Source organism: Globicephala melas, chromosome 11 (assembly GCF_963455315.2).
Source record: "Globicephala melas chromosome 11, mGloMel1.2, whole genome shotgun sequence".
NCBI lineage: Eukaryota > Metazoa > Chordata > Mammalia > Artiodactyla > Delphinidae > Globicephala > Globicephala melas.
In genome coordinates this window covers 61,373,927-61,391,758 of record NC_083324.2, presented here as the reverse complement: position 1 = coordinate 61,391,758, position 17,832 = coordinate 61,373,927, and the positions used below count along the sequence as shown (strand labels likewise).

General features: G+C 37.0%; 1 protein-coding gene across 1 annotated transcript in view; it reads left to right on the top strand.

Annotated features, from left to right (window-relative positions):
* Nucleotides 1-8,018: 8,018 nt before the first annotated feature.
* FAM83B (family with sequence similarity 83 member B) overlaps nt 8,019-17,832 on the top strand; it is a 63,233-nt gene continuing 53,419 nt past the window's right edge. The window contains exon 1 of the mRNA XM_030841004.2: nt 8,019-8,462. Within this exon, the coding sequence (XP_030696864.2) occupies nt 8,019-8,462 (444 nt within the window). The remainder of the gene's footprint in view (nt 8,463-17,832) is intronic.

The following is a 17,832-nucleotide window of genomic DNA, read 5'->3' as shown; positions in this document are numbered from 1 at the left end:
GGCATCTAATATATATGCTATTGTTCAATTCTGTAAACTGTATCAATGTTTTTCTATTTATTGGTCCAAATGGTTGTTACACACATTTATCAGGATCAGGTGGAGATGGATCATTTTGGCACAAGTTACAACCCATCAGGATGACCTTGTTTCATCCATTGGAGCTTCTGGTGTACTAATATCATAATAAAACACAGTTCAGGAACAGGTTAGATATTGGTCAAAAAGTAATTTTACTCTAATTTCTCTTGCATTTTAAGCCATGCATAGAGTAATCCTCTGCAGTTTGACTATTAAGTATATGTTCTCTCAGTAAAGTGTTTATTCTTTTTCCCACAAATTTCTTTACAGGAATTACTCAATAAATCCTTCCAAATGGTAGTGAAGGATTATGTTTTAATGTCATTAACATAAATTGGTGGCCTTTATTTTCTTACATTTGAACTATAGTTTAGACTGGGGGTGCAAATATATTGAAGAGCAGCCAATATAAACAAACCCTGCAATTATTTTGATGTGAAAGTGATCATCATTCTATCCCCAATTAAAAGAGATTAAGGAAACTAATAAATGATTAGATATTGAGCAAATGGAATTTTCATTTGGGATTTATAAAATGAGTTGGAGCTGCTTAGTTTTGTGCTTTTCATGAGTTTGATAAGATGGGTGATTCTGTAGGTGACTCACGTATGGAGACATCTACACCCACACTCTGATTGCGTGTGCCACGCAGGCATGTATTCCTTGGCCTGCTCTGTGGAAGCCTGTGACCTGTGCTCTTGGATACTGGACCATTTTGTTTTAAGTGTTATTATGAAGCCAGCTTAGAATCTCCTAATACATTTGGATGCCAAAATTAGATATCAGATTGTCCTTGGCAGCTTCAGTATTATAGTGAATTTTTAATTTAACAGTAACTTCTTTAATGTTTTAATTGTCATCTTAAATTTCTGATAATCAAAGTCAAACTTATCTTGGCAGGTACAAATTTGAATGAAGAAGAGATATATGAGTTTGAACAGTGGTCCACCATAGATTATGATTTTATAAGACAGGGATGTTCTGAAACAATCCTTTATAAAACATGTTCTCATCTTCTATAAGTAGACATATATATATATATATATATATATATTTTTTTTTTTTGTGGTACGCGGGCCTCTCACTGTTGTGGCCTCTCCCGTTGCGGAGCACAGGCTCCGGACGCGCAGGCTCAGTGGCCATGGCTCACGGGCCCAGCTGCTCCGCTGCATGTGGGATCTTCCCGGACCGGGGCACGAACCCGTGTCCACTGCATCGGCAGGCGGACTCTCAACCACTGCGCCACCAGGGAAGCCCTGTAAGTAGACATTTTGATACACATCATAGAGTCAGTTCTCACCCCCCAAAAAAAGAGTGATATGAGGCATTTTTTCCTCAATATTTAAAAGACTGTAAAATGTCCCTTAGTGAAATTTGCCTAACATTGAAGTTATGTCAGAGAACTGGTTTTATAATACCACATAAACTAGAAAAACACTTGAAATTACTTGTGGAGGGTAAATTAATTTTTTATTAAGTTCCTTTATTTTACGTTCTTTAAGGTTTACAAATAAAGACAATCCTATGTGTGTTTATATTAGCTTCCTTGTATTGCTATAACTACCACAAATTTTGTCCTGAAACAATAGAGTTTATTCTCTCACAGTTCTAGAGGCTAATACTCTGAAATCAAGGTTTCCTCAGAACCTCATTTTCTTAGAAGGCTCTAGGGGTTAGTCTGTCCGTGGCTTTCTCTTAACTCTGGTGTTGCCAGAAATCCTTAGCATTCCAATCTCTTATTCTGTCCTCATTTGGAGTTCTCCCTGTGTATTTGTCTATGTCCTGTATCTTACAAAGAAGACCCTATTTCCAAATAAGATCACATTCACTGGTACTGAGGGTTAGGACTTAAACATATTTTGTTGGAGGACACAATTGAATTCATAACAGCATTCAATAGTTGAATAGGAACAGCCTAAGATGGAAGTTGGGAAAAGGACCTCAAAGACACTGGCAACTCTGATCTGTTTGGTATTTTTCAGTCAAAGTCCTGATTTGGGGCCAGCTGCTTGCACATGAAATAATCATAACCTCAGACTATCTGTCATTTAAGAAGCTTGTAATTTCTCCTTGGAGCATTTTTCCACTGACCTCTTCTTATTTCAGAAGTCTTTCAATGAGTTTTCTTAGATCAGAAACCATAAACAAATGGAGACTAGGTTTGACTGTTTGCTTAATACTGCAGTTGACAAAACAGTGCATAACATTGTTAATGGGATGACAGAAAACACTACCTTTTTTTGAATCCTAAAAGACTCTTGTGAACAAACAATTTTTGTATCTTTATAGTGTTTATACTCTAACAGATTGTTAAAACGTAAAATACGAATAGTAGTATAATAATAATTATGATAAAAGCTAAATATTTTAAGGGTATTACCTCATTTATTCCTTAGAATGACCTAATGCCACTAACATGTAACTGAGTAGGACCCTATTGGGCCTTCTTGGGACAGACCCCTGCCCCATTATCTTCTGCTTTAGCTCCTCTCTGAAGTACCCCCCAATAATAGCATCTCATATTTCCTGAGATTTTCAGATGTTAAAAACCACCACCAAATAGAAGAAATTAACTACTTGATGACCATGACCACATAGTCCCTAGACCTATTGGAGCCTAAGGATTGACATTGTTAACCCTTGTGACACCACCTTGGTACCTCACCATCAACCAATCAGAGAACTGTGCCTCAGATGACCACATTCCCTGAGATGTCCCTCCCTCACCTGGCCTTTACAAATGCTTTGCTAGAACCCTGTGGGGAGCTCGGGGTTTTTGAGTGTGAGCCACCAAAGCCACCAGTTCTCCTTGCTGGGCCCTGCAGTAAGCCTTTCCCTGCTCCAAACTCTGATGTTTCAGTTTGATTGGCCTCACTGGGGGTCAGGAACATGAACTTGCATTCGGTAACAAACACAGACTGAGGCTTGTGGACATAGGTCACTTGTCCAAGAGCTTCGCAATACAGTAAGTCCTCTACATATGAACGAGTTCTGTTCCGAGAGTGTATTCCTCAGTCCAATTTGTTCGTTAAGTCCAACAAAGTTAGCCTATGTACCCAGCTAACACAATCAGAGGGCAAGCTGCAATTTCACTCACGCCTGACGTTGATGGAACCCACGTTTGCATCTTTGACACAACTTGAAGGTTTGTTATGTAGGGGACTTACTGTAATTTGGGAAGCAGGCTTTGAACCTGGTGGTGTGAGCCTACACACAAGCTCTCACCCTCCCAGCTATGTGTTGTTTTTGTTTTTGCTTTCTATTTAAGGCAGATGAAATTGCTCATCAGTATAATTTGTTTTGAGGCAATTGTAGATTCACATGAAGTTGAGAGAAATAATACAGAGGGATTCGTTGTTATCTTTTACCCAGTTTCCCTCCGTGGTTACATCTTGCAAAAAAGTCATTCTGTATCACACCCAGTATATTGACGTGGATATTGTCAAGATCCAGAAAGTTTCCATCACCACAAAAATGCCCCTTGTTGCCCTTTTATAGCCACATCGACCCCTTCTTTATCCCCTGGCATTCGCTAATCTGATCATTTTTATAACTTTGTCATTTCAAGACTATTTTATAAATGAAATCATGCAGTGTGGAATCTTTGGGAGTTGGCTTTTTTCACCCAGCGTAATCCTCGTGAGGTTCATCCAGGTTGCTGCAGGCATCAGAAGTTAGTTTATTGTATAGCTGACTAATGTTCCGTGGTCTGAGGTTACCACGGTTTGTATAATATTCACCTGCAAAGGACATTTGAGCTGTTTCCAGTTTAGAGCTATTATTAATAAAGCTGCTATGAACATTCATGTACAAGTTTGTTTTTTTGCGGTACGCAGGCCTCTCACCGCCGCGGCCTCTCCCGTTGCGGAGCACAGGCTCCGGACGCGCAGGCCCAGCGGCCATGGGCCACGGGCCCAGCTGCTCTGCGGCACGCGGGACCCTTCCGGACCGGGGCACGAACCCGTGTCCCCTGCATGGGCAGGCGGACTCTCAACCACTGCGCCACCAGGGAAGCCCCATATACAAGTTTTTGTGTGAAGATAAGTTTTCATTTCTCTGGGATCAACCCCAGGCGTGCAATTTTTGCCTCATGTGTTAGTTGTGTATTTATATGCAGTTTTATAAATGAACCTGCCAAACTGTTTTTCAGAGTGGCCCATGCACTGAAATCTATTCTTTTATACCTTGTTTATAGCTTTTGTGTTTACAGATTTAACATTTGGAATTTATACTTCCCTCAAGTCACACTAAAGGTTTGATATCAAATGCAGTGTGTAGTGGTTTGGGGCCTGGATTTGAATCATGTATTTTCCAAGGCTCTTTTTCTGGACTGAGTCACTTAAATAGCAGCCGAGCCTAGCACTCTGCTCAGCTTTCATATCATGGCAAGATTTTATTTTTCTCTACTTATTAACTCTATCCTGTATGTTGAAAGAATATACTTTCTAGGAGTTTTTAATGGTTATGAATTAAATAATGCTTTTTGTATGTTTAAAGGTACACCCAATTCATTTTATCCTCAATTATAGCCCTTCCAATATTTAATAATTGAACTTTTGAAAGTATTATATTAAGTCTATAACTAAATACTGTTGCTATTTTATTGCAGTAGCTGTTTATGTAGGTGCCATTACCTTGCTCTCCTCCATTAAAATTTGTTTGTAGATGGCTCCTTTATAAGTATCCCTTGTAAACACCTCTTGCAATAAATGGATATCTCTAGACATTGAAAGATAGCCTCTCTCCAGCAGGACAAATCAAGTGTATTTATTTCTTAACCCTTATAAATCATATCTCAGCTTCAGTGCTTATGGCTGTTGTATTTTTCCTTTGGTGTGTTTTTCTGCATCATTTCTGGCTTTGCTATTTGATTAGTCCTGTAGTGTTTTGCTTTTTTCTCATTTTCAATTGTTTTTTCCTTCATAATTAACTTTCCACTTTATCCTCCTAGTTTTATTTTACTTTCCTAATCCCTCCGATCTTTATGATATCTCAGCTTACACATAGTTCAACAATAAATTTTTTATAGTTGCAGAGTGTATATATATGCGTAGGTAAAGCTAAGAAATGAATATAGTTTTTTAAAGCACTTTTTGCATTTTAATTTCCAGATAAGTCATAGGCAGTTAACATCATAAGTTATAGGAATTCAAAAGTTAAATTTTAAAAGTTTAAAAATGAGTGCTCAAAAAACTTGGGATTGTTATGAACAATCAGAAGTTACCTACTGTTTTTAACAATTACAGATAATCTGTGTGATTTTCATGTCATCCCTGAATATTTGTCCCTTCATGGACTGGAATTATCAAGTGAGAACCACACCTCACTAAACCTTAGGGAACTATACTTTCATCAAATGGATTGATCTTCTCAAGCAAATAAAAACCTTATTTCTTTGTTAAAAATGAGTGTTATGTGCCAAAGAGAACTGTAATGAACACCAAAAAGTCATCAATTAGTAGTATGATATCATGCGTAGGAAGTGCGCAACTTGATGAAGAGTTCTCAGCCTTGGCACTGTTGACATTTTGGACCAGAGAATTCCTTACTGTGGGTGGCTGTCCTGTGCATCCCTGGCCCCTACACACTGAATGCCAGTAGCACCCTCCCCACAAATCCTTATAATTAAAAACATCTCCAGACATTGTTCTTGTTTGGGATGGGGGTGGGGTCAAATCTCCCCTGTTGAGAACCACTGGACTCAAATAAAATGTCATTCGAAAGAAGATGGCACCTTATACAAGATTGAGACATTTATGAAAGTTTCCTCATTGGCTTCCTGGTGCATGTCAATAGATTAAGTTAAATGTAATTAGGTAATAAAAGAAACAAATTTTACTTCTTCATACCGTATCTCTCACATGAACAGACAGCTTGGTATTTATTCCTCCTTCTGCGCATGGAGGAGTGAGAGTGTGTTACCCAAAGCTCCACCATAATACCATGTGGGGCAGGAAGACGGTATTGCCCAGAACTCAGATGCCACATTGCACAGCCTGACGGTCTTGGGACCCAGGGACAGGTTCAGTCTCCTTGGCCTGGATCAAGTTATGGCTCAAGCTGAGGACCCTCTAGGAGACCAAAAGGGACATGTTCTGTTTTTATTTTTGTATCAGATTTACTCTTTAGGCTTTCATTACTGCTAGATTTTCTCTGTAAAAACTCTGAGCCTAGGGATGGACGTAGGCTTATCTGCACTAAAATAGTAACGTAAGGTACCCTGTATCTTCCTCACTCCTCATCTCTGCCTTCCTATATGCTGGATCTTTTTCTGATCTTTTCTCCCCCAGCAGAACTTATGACCCTATTTATTGTCCATTCCTTCACGACTTCTGTCTATGAGTAGTGACTCTTGTTACATATTTTCAGGTAAGGAGTTAATAAATGGTAATGGCTTCCTGGGTTACCCTCCCAAATCAGATTCAATTTTTGGTAAACCTGAGACCAAAAAGTCTGAGTGAAGTGGAAAATTGTAAACTAGGGCACGGCCACTGACAAAGATGTTTTTGGTCAAATAAGCCCTTTTGTGCTTGTAGCACATCATAGGGTTGTACTTTGTTTGAATCCACACAATGAAGATCCTGATTTCAAAAGCATAGAAAGTCCCTTATTTGATTGAGATAAGGTCCAGTCCATTATCTCATGCAGGGAATTATGGAACAGATAACATTTTGTGGGCATGAGGGATGGGGCATGAGCTCAGATAGGCAGATTTTAATTCCTATGAGAAATCTGAATTGTCTTTGATGTCCTGAAGTTTTTTACCACCTGTATGTTGTCAAGCCATCAAATTTCAGGAGTTCATGCTTTGAACCATCACTTGAATATTCTTGTCACGTCCTCACTGAGACTTTGAACTCTGAAAGACTCTCCTAGCTACTTGTCTCTCCTCCACTCCCCTGATACTGCCAGACTAATTGTTTTAAACACAAGTTTTGCTGAATCACAACAGTCTCCAGTGGCCCTCCACACCTGGCTCCATTTTGTCTATTCAACTTTATCTCCTACCCCTAATACAAGGATCCTAATTTCCAGCAGACCAAGGTTTTTATTTTTATTTTTTTTTTTTTTTTAAAATTAACTCCTGAATGCACCAAGTGCATACCTGTTCTGTGCTTTTCTTATGCTTTACATTTTTATGTGGGATGAAAATATTCCTTCTTTCCACCTGATGATATTCTTACTCATTGCCCCAGGTTCACCTGAAGCCCCCCTCCTGTGCAAGGCTATCCGTAACTCTTTTATTCCATATTGATCTCTACTTGCTTTTATTCTGAAAGCATTGACTACAGACAGTACTCATTTTGGCCCTTAGCAATATATGTCTTTGTTCAAAGTGGGTAACAAACAGTTTTGTGTGTACTTTTTGCCTCTTCATCTAATTAATAAGTTCCTGGAAAACAAGTGTTCTGTGCTTTTTATATTTCATCAGGATATATGTATAACAAGTAATCAGTAAGATTTATATAAATGGCTGGCCAGGCATTGGTTTTCTTCTAATTCTATTTTAAAATATTTTAAAACCAAAAAGAAACTGATCACACCATGTGTAATCCCAGATTAAAGGTAAGGAGGGTGGACTTTCTGGATATCAGAAAAGGAAGATGTATTTCCTTAGATGAGAAACTATAGTTAGAGGTAACCTGGAAAAGGAATATCAGCTAGCAGTCTGTGAATGGGATTCTGTTTAGCTTATTTGTGATAGATATGTGAATTATGGTATTATTATTGCCACTTTGGATATGAAATGTATGTCATATTGAGCTACTGGTACTCATTTTTATGAGTAAATGTAAAAATAACAGTTGACATGGATTATGAAACATTTGATTACAGAATTCTAACTGATCTTGATTTCCTTCTTTTTAAATACCCAGATACCTCTCATCCCTGCACGAATGGGCATTTGAAAGTGCCATTGTCAAAGGTTTGCAAGCATGGAGAACTCATCAATGCTTTCCTCCTTGAATGACGAATGTAAATTAGACAATTACATTGAACCTCATTACAAGGAATGGTATCGAGTAGCTGTGGACACACTGATTGAACAGGGGTTAGATGCATACCAAGAATTTCTTGCCAAGGAACGAGTGTCAGACTTTCTAGCCGAGGAAGAAATTAATTATATTTTGAAAAATGTTCAAAAAGTGGCACAAAGCACAGCATATGGTACTGATAATTCCTGCGATGATACCTCATCTTCAGGGACTTATTGGCCCGTTGAGTCTGATGTGGAAGCTCCAAATCTTGAATTGGGCTGGCCATATGTGATGCCTGGACTCGTAAGGGGTACCCAAATTGACCTCCTCTTTCATCCACCAAGAGCACAACTATTTACAATTAAGGAAACCATTCGGAAGATGATAAAAGAAGCAAGAAAGGTAATATTTCTATTTATAAATGAAAAATTTGAAATGTGGAAAATCACCAGAGTAGTATAACAGACATATATGTTAATGAAAGAGTCTCTATATGTATAGACCATGCCTATTTCAGGAAATATATATATGGATACGTAGAAAGGTTGTAACTTCCCATACCTTGTAAATATCTGAGAGAGTGGTGTTGGGTTCCTACTACAGGTGGAGATTTCCTTCTCTTCATCACGTACATGAGAGATCTTCACCCATGAAGGCTGAGGTGTATGGACCGGAAAAGAGATGATTTGATGTATTCATAGCCTAAATCACTTACATTTTCCTTAATCTCTGAAAGGAAATATGTGGTTGGCAAATCTGGTGAATTTTTCTTTGTTCTTAACAGGACTGAGCCCTAATTCTTGTTCTGGATATAGTTTATCCTATTAAATAAAGCATAGATTTTCTTATTTATTTCCTAAGTTGTGTGAAAATGGTGAAAAATCAGGCTTGATAATGTAAAATTCTAAAGTCAAGTCCTGAGGTGCTTAGCATTTTAGGGCCTCTGTACTCTCTCTTAAATATTTATATTGGTTTATAAATCTCAGAAATTCTATTTTAAAGCTCAGCTAAAACTGTAGAAATGTTCTTTTAATCAATCTAATAAAGCTTCTTGGGAGTTTTCTATGTACTCACCACCATGATGGATGCTTTGGAAACTACAACAAAATTTCCCAGGCTGTTTATTGAGTTTTAAAGTATATGATCAAAAAGTTATGATTGTTAACTATGAAGTGTCTATTTCTTAGTTATGGATACTATACAGTATAGAAATTTAGACCTAAAAGGGGCCTTGTGATGCACACATACACGGCATAGCTTTCTTTCATGTCAACAAGACACAGAGATGCTTGGGAAAGCATGCTTTTATGAAGTACAGACATATTAGACCCTTGAAACCCACAGGGACATGGTAGTTTAGAAGACAGGCAACTAAGAGCCTCCCGTTCACATTAGGAAGACACAGTGTTCCAAGGCTACTGTCAAACTCAGGCTTTGCAAAAGTAAGGTGATTTTTTTTTTCCCTGGACCTTTTAAACTCAAATAACCTGACCTTGTAACCATATTAACTCCTTTAGCAGGGTTACATCAAGGGAGCACTAATCTATTCCAGTTGTTAAACATTAGCTATAGAATCAGGTACATGGTAGGTGTCCAAACTTTCATTGAATGAATTGAACTGTCAGTTCAATTTTCTGAATTGAACCATGAGGATTTTTAAAACTGGAATATCCTGTGCTCTGAGAACAAAGTATACAATTGTATTTTGTGAAACAACAGAAGTCAAGAAAATATATGAGTCCTTGTAAAGGTAAAACAACAAATATCAAGTACGAACATTTGTGAATTTCTTCTTGGGGAGACAATATGTTTTTGAACTACAGTGTTAACTGAAAATTGAAAAATACATCAGTGAAGCTTAATATTTGTTATTATGGTAAACTTAGTAGTTATGAGTTCATCAGCCTGCACCACAGCTAATCTCCTACGGGGCATTGCATTTCTGTGGCACAAAATGAAATTCAGGAGCTAGCATGAGTTCTTGGGCTAGCACTTACTGGAAACTGAACATTAGTCATGACCATCTGATGTATTTTTCTTTCTAATGTGGCAGCTATTTATTTAGTGAGCCTCTAAAAGTAATATCCTCTGCCTGGTCATTGTCTGCTTAGAATTCCTACTTGAATTAACAAGCTGAGGAACTCAAAGTCCAAACTGTAAAACAATAATGTAATGCTTTGCTTCTCTTTCACCAAATCTAAGTGGCATAAAATAAGAAAGAATTCTACCTTTATACATACCCAAGGTATGTATATTACCTTGTATATACATATCCAAGCTGAATTCAAAGAAAGAGAATTATTTGAACTTTATAAGTTGAGTATATTGAAATTGAATATAAATCATAATAGATTACTTAGTGGTTTTCTTTCCTTTTTTTTTTCCCGAAAGCATTGGAGAATGTGTTTGTTTCTAATCAGATGCAATAAATATTGAGGTTAAATGGGCTATAAATGCATGGGATGTATATTTTGCGAATATTTTGGAAATTTCTTCATATGTCACTATGTTAGTTTAAAGATTTTTGAAGGATCCAATACTCCAGAGAAGAAAAAGTTATTGATCACATTTTTACAAAATTTTAGACTATTTAGCCCATAACTGAACAAGGTCCTGTGAAAAATGTTAAAATAAGAAGAGCAAATATTATTATGAAATACCAGCTTGTTGAAACACGTTGCCTTTTAAATATTCTGCCTGCTTTTCATGACTATCATTTATTCAGCAGGTAAGTTAGGCTCTTGTAAACCTTCAGAATCAAGCCTGTTAGTTATTATGATAAACTTCTTTTTTCTGAACTATTTTCAGAGAACAAATTCTCTTTATTGGTAACTCTCAATGAATTGTCATGACAGGATGAAATGTATGAAGAGGATGATCTTTTTTTTCATAAAGTATTTGAATAATGTTTATTTTAGTGAATAGAATAAAGTTTTTTGCCTCTGTGAAATTATTTTGTTAATCAACATTACGAAACTCTGTGGAGCTATGAGGCCATAACAAGTAGAGCTAGGAACCAGCAAAGCAGAATCCAGGAAATGATCTCAGAGAAGAACTTAAATTCGTTTTCACTGCTCTGTTTGCAATTAAGATAAGGTGCTTATGAAAATAAATGTCATATAATGGAAAAAAAAATCTTAAAATAATAGAAAGGAGCCAAAAGCAGTTTTCTTAGAGGTCCAATCATTTGAAGTCTGATCATAACCACTGAAAATACTTTGTTTTTGAATTTCATTAATTTATATGCATTAGTTTTATTATCTCTGAATCATTCTGTTTTTATAAGCAGAATATAATCTTTATAGTATTTCAAAAATCCATAGATTTGTTTGTATTTGTTCATTTCATTTATGTCAGTTGTCACAGGTTATTCAGAGAGATTTTTTTTTTCTTCTTTTGTTTCCATTTCTTTTTTTTTTTTTCTTTTGTATATTTGCTTATTTGGCTATTTGACAATTTTCCTTTGGGAAAATCTAATTACAGGTAATACCCTGTGCCCTAAAATGGTCTTATTTTTATTTACTGGCTCTTTCCTAACTTCCTTCTATTTTTCACTGTGTGGTTGACATAATTAAATTTGGTTCAACTTTATAAAGTCTGATAGCATCTAGCAAGGCTTTTCCCAGGTAATTATCTGTCTGTCAAGAGGTGTTCCCAAGATGATATATGCATTTATTCCTAATTACTTCTACTTTGTGTTATGAAAATGTCCCCTCTAATTACTTTAAAAAGTCATCTTTCACTAAAGTCATTTTTCTTCTGTCCACTCAGTGATAAATATCCCTAAAGTAACCATTTCTGGTAGTCTTGAATATGTAAATGTTTAACCAGAATGCTGTTGGCCTCTCTGTTTCCTAATTCTAGGCTAGCATCTTCCATAAGATGTGACTCTTACTCTTGTGAAATATGGGGTCGAGAAGATACATAAGCAAAAGTCTAGTGAGAATTAGGGCAGAAGTGATTCCTGAGGTGCTCTGTCCTGCATCTCCTGAGTTCAGATCTTGGTTGCTCCCTGAGTCACTGTTCCTAGGTGTGTCTGTTACAGCCTCAGAATTCTTAGTAATACAGAGAAACATTTACTACCGGGTGGCCCATTGCCACAAAAGGGAAGGTGGACTAATGATGGGGGCTTCTGGGATTTGATGGGTGTTATAAAAGTAGCACTGGACTAGAGGCTTGATAGCTAACTAGTTATGGATTGAACAAGTCATTGTACACCACAGGTATCTTCACTTGTTTAATGAAAGACATGAAGCAAAGCATTTTAGGGTTTTTTAAATCGAATGTTCTTATCCAAATCTCTAATAGCACTTACCACCTCAAGATTATTTCAATATGTTATACTGAATTAGTTCATTATATGAATAATAATAATTGTGTCATAGTGTGTCACTTTCATCACTATTACTTTGCAGCCATATCCTGCCCAGCTAAGTGATATTTATGTGTTTGTCAGTGCCTTTATTAGACTAGGGTTATCTCTCTCCTGATATTCCCAATTTTTATTAAGAATTTCCTCTCTGCACCCTCCCATTCCAACACAAAGAATATTTCTTTGTTTAAATTTGAGTCAAAATTAGTTTCTTCCAAAAAATAGCTTTTACTTAGTAAGATTTAATGACATTAGTATCCTGTGACATTAATTTGAACAGCTTTTCTTTGAATAAAATGCATTTTATGTGTGTGTATATACGTGTGTGTGTGTGTGTGTGTGAGAGAGAGAGAGAGAGAGACAGAGAGAGACAGAGAGAGACAGAGAGAGACAGAGACAGAGACAGAGAGAGAAAGAGACAGAGAGAGAAAGAGAGCGAGAGATCTTGTTAAAAATCTTTTTAAAATTGTACTGACTTTACAATGTTAACTCTCACTGTGTCTGCATGGGAATACTCTCTATATGCCAAACTCCTGGTTCTCTACTCCTATCCTCCACTACTAACAATAACCCTGATGATTTTAACACAGTTACTTTAACATAGTTACTTTAACACAGTTACACAGAAAGCTGCAGCCTCTTTTAATTGCCAATTTCAAATAATGCTCTTTTTCAAAGAGACTTCTTGGAATGACATGAAGGCTCTGAATCTCAGAGTCAGTTAGGGCTGGGTTGAATCCCAACTCAAACAGCTGTTTGCACTAGACATTATACTACAAACTCTCTGAGCTTTAGTTTTCTCATCTGTAAAACGGAGATGCTAATACTCCATAGGATCCTTGAGAGAGTGGAATGAATTGGCTGACCTATCTACCATGACACCTCCACATGTTTAATACCCTGCGTGTGGTGTTGAGATGATGGTGACCCCTTCTTCTCCTTCTTCTACTTTTCCTCTTACTACATTACTCCAGACCTTTATTTTGTCAAAGAATCCATCAGCCTGTATTTTTAAAATTAATTTTTATTGGAGTGTAGTTGCTTTACAATGTTGTTAGTTTCTACTGTACAGCAAAATGAATCAGCTATACATATACATATATCCGCTCTTTTTTGGATTTCCATCCGATTTAGGTCCCTACAGTGTATTAAGTAGAGTTACCTGTGCTATGTGGTATGTTCTCATTAGTTGTCTGTTTTATACGTAGTATCAATAGCATATATGTGTCAATCCCAATCTCCCAACTCCTCTCACACCCCCGCTTCCCCCTTGGTATCCATACATTTGTTCTCTACATGTGTCTCTATTTCTGCTTTACAAATAAGATCATCTATACCATTTTTTCTAGATTCCACATACATGCATTAATATACAGTATTTGTTTTATCAGCCTGTATTTTTGCATCACTGTGATTTGGCATTTCTTCTTTAAAAGTGAGAGCAATGAATGACCAGGTCCAGTATGTAACAAGACAGCATCTTACCAGGAATGCCAGCCAGGGTTATTAGCTGTTGTTGAAATGACTCAAACCCATTTCTGAAGTATCGTGGTGATTATGTACACTGCATTAGCAATCTACATAGCATTTTCCCAGTATTACTGCTTAGAAAGTTCAAAATGGGAAAATTTTGATTCAACATAAGTTTGTATATTTGAAAATAAGACCCACTGTGAAGACAGCTTAGATGTATGAATTTTATACTCTGGATGTGCAGAAAAGGCATCTCTTTTATGGACAGGTATTCAGAGTTGAAGAAAAAATTATAAACCTGCTTTCTTACATAAAGATCCAAAGATCTGAAAAGATACAGAGTTCTGGTGAAAAGCTAAGGTGGAGGTAGGGGAACATTCTGTAGACCAAGAGGAAAAACGGTAGTCATTCCATTTTCATCTTGAATTTTAAAAGTGATAATTTTATTAGATTTTTAAATAAAGACATTATACAAGGGTTCCATATTTATAAAAAAGAAGAGCAAGTTTTTGTAAGTTTTTAAAGTTCATATTTATTATAGACCTGCCATTTAGGGTCAAAAGTTGGTTTAAGTAACTCTGAGTTTATGAACTATTATTACTTACTAAATATTCTGATGTAATTCAAAAAGTAATATTAGGTATATTATTTAAGGTCTACCATAATTAGTCTTAGATTAAAAGACTTTGCTTTCCTGATAGAGTGGCTGTTTTTCTGCTCTGTGGAAGCAAAAAATCTGGTGTATGAAAAAATAAAAAAAATTGTTATATAAGACCTCCAGCTTGGTTTGTATACTAAAGTCATGTGTGATTTATGAGTTTCAGATGCTTTACCAGGCTATGTCTTATCAGGTAAAGTCTTAAATCACCCATGATTTTCATTTTTAACCGATTTGAATTATTATTATTGAATTTGAATTATTTCAGAGTGAGCATGATTTATCTGATTAAGGGAAATGTTTTTAAGACCATTTTCTGTTCTCAGTTTTTACCCTTTGGTACTCTTTAATTCTTTTTCTTTTCTTTTTCCAAAATAAGCTATGAGAAGCAATTCCTATAGGGACTGCATGTGGTGTGTACAATCTTTCTCTTGAACTTTGAGAGAGCCTGTTATTGACCATGGGACAAAATTTAGTTCTTTGTATTCTGGGTTCTCTGAAATAGACAGTTTATTTTTTATGATAATTTGTTTACTCATTTTCCTTCCTGTCATAGGATTAAATTTTTAAAAACTTATTTATTTATTGAAGTGTGTAATATTTTTCTGATAATACACCTTTAGTAGTTTGTTGGAATGGCAAAGCTAATCATAAAACATTATGATCATAAAACATTCAGTTTTCCTAATGTCTAAATAATACTTAAAGTTCATAGGGATAGAATTTAGCAGTTTTGCAAACTCAGATGCCTTTAGAGCCAAGCCAGAAAAATAACCCTGCACAGGAGAACGGGGCAAGTAGTATTCTAATAGGAAGCGGAAGGAACATGGATGAAGAGAACTCTGTAGGCATCTTTGTTTAAAATGTTATACATAAAATGTAGTTTGCAGCTGAATGGGATGATAAGCTTAGGACCTCAGGTACACATTGAAGTATCTTATCAAATGTTAACTTCCATGAGAATAAAGGGATATAACTTTCTTTTGCTTATCTGTCCTCCTAATGAGATGTGAAATGTAATGGGGGGTTGCTATGGGGACCCTTTTGAGATGAGGGTGGCTCTCACACCAGACGGATGTTTGTATTCCAAGGATTCTGCCTATTCTCCTGTAGTTGCCACAGATTCATCATGTGGCATATACTTTTATATCAATCATTCATGTCTTTTAACTAGTCGCTCTTCAAATTATCTTGAAAAACGTTGCTTTTATTATCAGGACTGGAACTAGCATCTGATTTTGAGTAAAAGATTTATCTTATGTTATCTAGTAACAGGAACACGTAATTTATTGAGCACTTATGTGTCATGTACTGGTCAGTATTTTGCATGCAGTACTTTAAACTGACCTTCATACCTTCCTGTGAAATAGGTACTTTTATTATCCATACTTTACTGATGAATAATCTGCTTTCTTGTGATAGGTGTGACTAAGTCAGTGGTAATGATCTAAAAGGGTCATAACTGGAAACTATTAATAGCTGCATATTCCCAAATGGAGGTTTTAGAAGACCTGGTTGAGAGGGTCTGGGATGGAGACCAGTTGGTGGGGATGTGGAAGCACTGGTTTCTAAATGGGTCAGGTACAAAGCCATTGTGGGGTTACTATTAGAAGTCAGAAGTGACCTACTGGAAATGACAGAAGGTTATGATACGTAGATGAGATGTAGCACCTAGAATGCAGACTAAATCAGAATGTACTGAACAGAAACGGGTTCTCTGAGTTTCAAATAAAGGGGACATTCAAAGAAGTAAGAGAAGGGCAGTCAATGAGGTTGTCCTCTGGCCTCTTCTTGGTTCAACTATGACTGGGTCAGCCAGCCTTTGGCCAGTCTTAACAGGTGACAAGTATGGCAAGCTACTCATTCATTCAGCAAATATTTATTTAATGTCTGCTGTGTGTCAAGTAGAGTTCTAAATTCTGAGGATACGGAAGAGAATAAAGTACCAAAGAAACCCTATCTTTGAATGGAGCTTACTGACAAATAGGGAGATTTAGATATTAATAAGCGTAATAAATTAGGAGTGCTATGGAAAAAAACAAAACACAAATATGGCTGGGTAAGGAGTGCTGATTAAGAGCGGTGGCAGGGGTTAGTTTGCGATTTTAAATTGGTTGTTCAGAAGAGGCCTCATCAAGAAGGTGACATTGGAGTCAAGATTTGAGGTAAGAAGGAATGAGCCCTGCATCTCTTTGAGGGCAGAGCAGACTAGACATAGGGTAAACTTTAGGGCAGGGACATGCCTTCTTGTTTGTTAGAGGAACAGTATGGATGCCAGTTCCTGGACCCAAGAAAGCAAAGGGGAGATGAGTTAGGTGAGTTCAGAGAGGTATCATGGAGGTCTTCATGGACCATCACAAAGACATTGGCTTATGCTCCATGTAAAATGGGGAGCCACTGGAGAATTTTGGGCAAAAGAGAGACATGATCAATTTGAAATATGCTTTATTTTAAAAGGACATATCTGGCTGCAGTATTGAAAATTGACTATAGGGGCTTAAGAATAAGCATAGCAGAGGCTATTACAATAATTCAAATGTGAGATGATATTGTCTTAGATCACCAGGATGGTAGCAGTGCTGGTCAGATTTTGGATATATTTTGAAGGCAGTAAAATGTGGGGTATGAAATAAGTTTAATAATATAAGATGACCCCAAAATTTTTGGCCTGAGCAACTAGGATTATGGCATTGTCCTTTGAGGTTGGCCTCAGAGTCATGAGAGAGTTGGAATCAGAAAGCAGGCAGAGACCAAGGCACAGAGGCTTTTAAGTTATCATTTTCACCAGAGCCCTGAGATAGTTGACTGGTGATGGCAGCCACCAAGAGCAACATGTGTCTAAATAGAGATTAGGGTTCAGATTAGAATCTACATCCAGTGTGGCTGGACTTGGAAATAGTTCTGGTCCTGAGCTCTTAGGTGAGAGGCGGCCTAGGAAGTACCTGGATAAGCCTCAGATACAACGAAGTAGGTAAAAAAAAACATGTGAGATAAGAAGACTGTCTGGATGATGACCCGGGACCTGATAAGGCAGGAGGTTATATAACCTGCTGAGAAACAGAGTCTCCCAAAGGCAAGTGTTAAGCAACCCCATGTGCTGGTCAGGTGAGGGGAAAAACAAGAACTGGGAGGGTGCCTTTGGGACCTCACTTTCTTCAGAGGTCACCTTGGGTCATACATGTTGAGGAGTAGGAGATGTACTGTGGAGAGCTTGACATTTTAGACAACAGGGAATGTGGGGGGAGTAGAGTGGGGCTGTAAAAAGGAAG